This window comes from Larus michahellis, chromosome 2 (genome assembly GCF_964199755.1).
Source record: "Larus michahellis chromosome 2, bLarMic1.1, whole genome shotgun sequence".
Taxonomy (NCBI): Eukaryota; Metazoa; Chordata; class Aves; order Charadriiformes; family Laridae; genus Larus; species Larus michahellis.
In genome coordinates this window covers 78,653,462-78,658,792 of record NC_133897.1, presented here as the reverse complement: position 1 = coordinate 78,658,792, position 5,331 = coordinate 78,653,462, and the positions used below count along the sequence as shown (strand labels likewise).

Sequence of the window (5,331 nt, the reverse complement as noted above, 5' to 3'; positions counted from 1 at the left end):
CTTTCTGTGACACTGACATCAGTTTTGCCCGTACAGCATGTAGAAATCCCTCAAGTATCCCAAACTGCACCCATCCAACCAGCACTCAGATACTCTGGGTGATGTAGAACCTCGTAGAGCTGAAAGAACAGGGCACAAAAGTATCGGCTTACTGATGATGTGTCAAATATCAAAAGGAGAAAGGCTTTGTCTCTCTTCTGTCATGCTGATTTATTAGACGTTAAGAAAGACAAAGTACCCAGACATACGAACGTCGCTGTTTCGGGAAGGTCTGCGAAATGGTTAATGTGCTTGTTCCACACAAAAATGTAAAGTGTCGGTTCTCTGATTACCTGCTGCTGGAAAGTGTTTGGACAGGTGCTGTGTTTCACCAGCCGTCTGTCACAGTTGACAGCCCGGATTTATGGCTGTACACCAGGGCTGGCCTCCCCCCCTCCGCCGGCTCCGGTCCGGCTCCGGCTCCGGGTCCCGGCCAGCCGGGCGCCCCGGGCGGGGGCTGCGGGCAGGGCCCTCCCGCCCTTCTACCTCTGCCGGGAACGCCGGGCAGGATGACAGCCGGGACCCAGCCGTTTTTTTCAAATTCTTATTTTTCCCCCGTAAATTCACTTGCCTGTGATTCAGCTCCCTTGCTCAGAAACGCAGGCAGGGGCTAATCAGTATGGCGAATGGTGGAAATCCGTCCCTTGCCTCCTCTTCAGAGGATGATGCTCAAACAGGAGGAGGTGGAGCAGACGCGACCCTTCACCAAGCGAAAGCCCCCCCCAGCCCTGCCGCTGAGCGGGTTCCCGGCAGCGGGGGCGGGGGTACCTGCCCGCCCTCCCACCGCCTCGCCCGGCAGCCCGGGTGCCAGGGGGTCCCTCAAATCCTGATCCCGACCTGCTGGGGAAATCCCAGCAAGCACTAGGAAAGGACCGCGAGGACGTAGATACTCCTTACACTGTGCTGTTGACGTACGTTTCCCGACGTAGCCGAAAATCGAGATTCATAGAAGGTAAATACTTTTTAACAAGGCACGTTTCGAACTTTGTGGCTTTTTGGTTTTTTTAATGCTCAGTTATTTTTTTTAATGAAAAGGTGACTTTTCTAAAAGTAAAAAGTCGAATGTCATCCTATTAAGCATACGTTTACACACACATTCATCCCTACTCACGCTTACGTACATTCTATTAAATACGCTCTTGTGGTTGTAATAACAAATTCCACGTTCCGTCAAGGTGCTTTTAACATACCCTGAAATATAACCACTGCAGATCGACAAAACCAAAAGATATTAGCAGTTGCATACTGACGGCTCATATGGGCTCCTATAAAGAAAGAGATGTTAAAATACAAGATAGAGGAAGAGGTAGATGATAGAAGGACAGATTAACATTTGCACAGAGGCTTGAAGGCAAGAACGATGTCGAAATAGTGTGTGTGTGTGTGTGTGTGCATGCGTGTACATAAAAACCAATTCCTTCAAGGGTTGGATTACTTCATACATTAGTCACTAATCTCTCGCAATGTTCTGATGAATGTTATGGTCTGAGCTAAACACACCGTGAAATCTGCTTGAGCTTTATTGAAACAAGTCCGTGTTTTCGCCAGCAGATTGTTCTGTTTGAAGCTTTCCTTTCCCAGCACACCTTCGCTATTCGGCAAAAATTTTTTTTTGCGAGTGGGATAGAAGCTATTCAGCGGCTGAACCCGGCGCTGAGAGAAAGGGAGGTGGGGGAGAAACTCCAGAAATAAGAGTGATTAGAAAAAAGAACAACCAGTGCCCCAAATTCTGCCTGTCATCGTTTGTTTAGGTGATCTGTGCTTACAGAACACTTGGAGGGGGGAAAAAAGCCCGCCTATTTTCAAAATATTAATGAAAACAAACAAACGAGCAAACAAGCCGCGAATTATCGTTGCGGCGTTTGTTTAAAGCTCTTCGAGTTCGGGGACGCCACTGAATTGTAATTCAGTACCACGGGCGGTGAAAACCCCATCCTTTCCTTTTTCCGACTCGGTCGTTCTGAGGCTTTCCTCGTCACTTGTGACAATACGAAGCAGCCTTAACAGAACACTAGTCGGGAGAAGACAACGTGTGTAAACTTTTTATTTACCAGCAAATATTCAGCAGCGTTCCCCCTGCTGAGGTTTCGCCCGCTGTCGATGCCAGCGCGGCTGTCCCCACCAGACGCAGTTGGAGCCCGGCCGTGCCAACGACCTTCCTGAAGCGAGTTTTCTTTGGACCGAGTGATGACAGCAGGATTACATTTTGTCTGCTGTCTTTCGTGGGGGGGAGGGAAAAAGGGGGCGGGGGAGGGAGGGGGGGGGAAGGCAGGCAGATGCGCAGAACTTCCTCAGGCTGCCCCCAAATCGTGGAGCCAGCCTGCAAATCCGCCTGCCTGCAAACCGCCAGCCTTTCTGCAGGGCTTGAGCACCGACGGGGAAACCTGACTTGACTCGAGGAATTGAAGAGGGCTTCCAAACCTGGCGGCAAGCCCAAGAGGAGAACCTCTCACCTCCCGTGGTCAAAAGAAGGCGGGTCGGTACGTGGCACCTCTAACCCGCCGGGAGGGATGGGGAGGAAAAGGGCGGGCAGCCCGGCTGCCCCCGCAGCCCCGCTGCTCCTCCGCTCCCCTCCCTCCGCGCCAGCCCAGGTATCACGCTCTTCTCCTTCTTCCCGTCTTTATTTAGGGGACAGGTTTTGTTCGGGGGAAAGGGGGGGGGGGGGAGGGGGGGAAGAAAAGAAAAAAACATTGTGGCCGAGCGTCAATAAAATGCACACGCACATGTATTATATACACAAAAATAAAATACGAAAAAAAAATTACTCTTCTCTTTCCAGTAGCAGTGGTCTCGGCCTTAAATGTACAACGCCAACGCCTGACAATTCCTTGAGCCTCTTCCCCTCTCCCGCCTCCCCCAAGAACAATAATTAATTAAAAAAGCTGCACTCTCTTTGTGTTAGAAACACTACTTTTTATAAATAATTTAATGTCCTCCCTTCCCACGAAATGCTAGTTGCCGGACAGGAGAAAAGGTTTCTTTTGGCACAGTGATGCATTGCTTTGCAGTACAGACCTACGGCTTCACAGCAGCCCCCGACCCCCCCATCCCTCCCCACCCCCCCGGCAGGCTCCCCCGGCCCCCCCTCCCTCCTCCCCGCCATCCCGAGTGCACAGCGCATCCCCCGGCTGCCGCCGCCGCGGGTCTCCGCGGGGACACCCCCTGCCCGAGGCTTCGGTGGCAGGGGATGTGGGGACAAGAGGGGGGACAGAAAGGAGGCGGCGAGAGGGTGGCTGAAGTCAAGTAGTCTCAGCGAACAGTAAGAAGCACTTGAGGCTCATGGCTATGTCCAAAACGACAGTTGTTTTGCTTTTTTGATATTTTTTTTTCCTTTCTTTTGGTTTACGTTAAACCCACTGTCATTTCAGTAAGGCACAGTCACCGAGGCTTTTGCTTGGAGGCTTTGGTCGCCTCTGGAGTTAAAGTGCGGGATCCAGAGCCTCCTCCTTTCCCCCTCCCCGCCTCCCCGGGCAGGCCCCTCGCAGGGGAGGAGAGGGGGGGCTCCATTAAGCCAGGGGGGTCTCCAGCGGCCCGGCCAGCCGGAGAGGCCCGTAGAGCGGGGAACCGGGCGGCGGCCCCCGCCCGCCTTTGGGGAGGCCGGCGGGGAAGAGCGGCGCCCGCGGCCGCTCCGGCGGCTCGCCCGGGGCCAGCGCCTGCCGCCCGCCCGCCAGCAGCAGCGGCGGCGGCGGCGGCTCGCCCAGCCCGTAGGCGCAGAGCTGCAGGAGGCCGCCGCCGTAGAGGGCGGCGGCGGCGGGCGGGGGCTGCGCGGCAGGTGGGTAGGGGAGCAGCGGGTACGGACCGGGCAGCAGGTGCGGGGGCGCGGGCGGCGGCGGCCAGAGGAGGCGGACGTGCGCCGGAGGCGGCGGCTGCGGGGCGGTGCGGGGCCCCGCCGGCCGCCGGAGGAGGCTCTCGATGGCGAAGGAGCTGGAGAACTTGGCGCCGCCGCTCCCCGCCGCCGACGCGGGCGCCCCGCCGCCTGCCGCCGCTGCTTCCTTGTCGGCGGGGCCAGGCGCGCAGCGGCAGGGCGAGGAGGCGCAACAGCACGGCGGGGAACCGCCGGGGGACGCGGCGCCCGCTCCGGCCGCCTCCTGCGGCGGCGGGGCGGCTGCGGGGCGGGCGGGCTGCGGCGGCGGCGGCGGCGGGGCGGCGCGGCTGAGGCGCTTGCGGCGGCGGCGGAAGACGCCGTCGGCGAAGGTGTACTCGCTGCTGGGGTTGAGCATCCAGTAGTTGTCCTTGCCCCAGGGCCGCGCCGGGTCGCGCAGCACCTTGACGAAGCAGTCGTTGAGGGAGAGGTTGTGGCGCACCGAGTTGCGCCAGCCGGTGTAGGCGCCGCGGAAGAAGGGGAAGCGGCTCATCAGGTAGTCGTTGATCTCGGCCAGGGTCAGGCGGCCGCCGGCCGAGTCGCGGATGGCCATGGCGATCAGGGCGATGTAGGAGTAGGGCGGCTTCGGCCGCCGCGTGTAGGGCTTCCCCTTGGCGCTCTCGGCCGGCGGCGGCGGCGGCGGTTGCGGGGCGGGAGTCGGCGGCGGGGGGTGCCCCGGCCTCCCGGCCCCGCCGCCGGGGCTGTTGACGGCGCAGTCGCCGTCCGAGCCCAGCTCGCTTTCAGCCGGCGCCGGGGAGAGGGAGCCGCTGCCTTCCTGATCGCTGCCGGCGCTCAGCTTGTCTTCGTAGTGCTGCGAGAACACCTCCAGCTTCATGGCGGCGGCCCCGGCGCTGCCGGGCGGGTGCGACCCCCGACCCTTGGCGCGGCCTCAAGGGCGGCGGGGGACGCCGAGGCGACCCGGGCGGAGGGTGTGAGGGGGTAGGTTTCTACCCCGGCTCCGGCTCGGACAGCTCGGCGGCGGCAGGCGGGGCAGGGCAGCGGGGCTCCGCGCCCGCCTCACCCGGCCGCCCCGGGGGTCGCTGGCGGGGGGCTGGCCCCTTCCCCGCCGGCGGGTGCCCTGCTGCCCTCGGCGGGGGACGGGGCGCTTCCTCCGGCTTCCACCTCCTTCTCCCCCACCGGGGCGCTCGCTCTCTTTCCGCCCCCCCCTTTTTTTTTGTCCTTCTCGCTCTTTACTCCGGCTGCTCCATGGGGCCGGAGAAGAGCGGGTTGCCGCAGAGGGGCGAGGAGGCCCCCGCGGAGCCGGTGCGAGCGGGCGGGCGGGCGGCTGCCGGAGCCGGCTCCTCTCCGCCTCCCCCCGAGCCCGGTCCTCCTCGGGGCCGCTGCCGATGTTACCGTCCGGCGGTCCCGGGGCGCGGGGAGAAGCTCTCGAGGGACGTCGGGGTTACTCCGCTTCTCCGGCTTCGGCCCCG

General features: G+C 60.8%; 1 protein-coding gene across 1 annotated transcript; it reads right to left on the bottom strand.

The window, feature by feature from the left end:
• Nucleotides 1-3,410: 3,410 nt before the first annotated feature.
• On the bottom strand, nucleotides 3,411-4,823 carry FOXQ1 (forkhead box Q1). The gene has a single exon (XM_074576070.1). It carries the CDS (start codon nucleotides 4,734-4,736, stop codon nucleotides 3,546-3,548), a length of 1,191 nt encoding a protein of 396 aa, XP_074432171.1. The 5' UTR covers nucleotides 4,737-4,823; the 3' UTR covers nucleotides 3,411-3,545.
• Between the last annotated feature and the right edge of the window lie 508 nt (nucleotides 4,824-5,331).

Excerpts from the sequence above, each read along its gene's own strand:
- FOXQ1 (XM_074576070.1), bottom strand. The coding sequence starts at position 4,736 with ATGAAGCTGGAGGTGTTCTCGCAGCACTACGAAGACAAGCTGAGCGCC.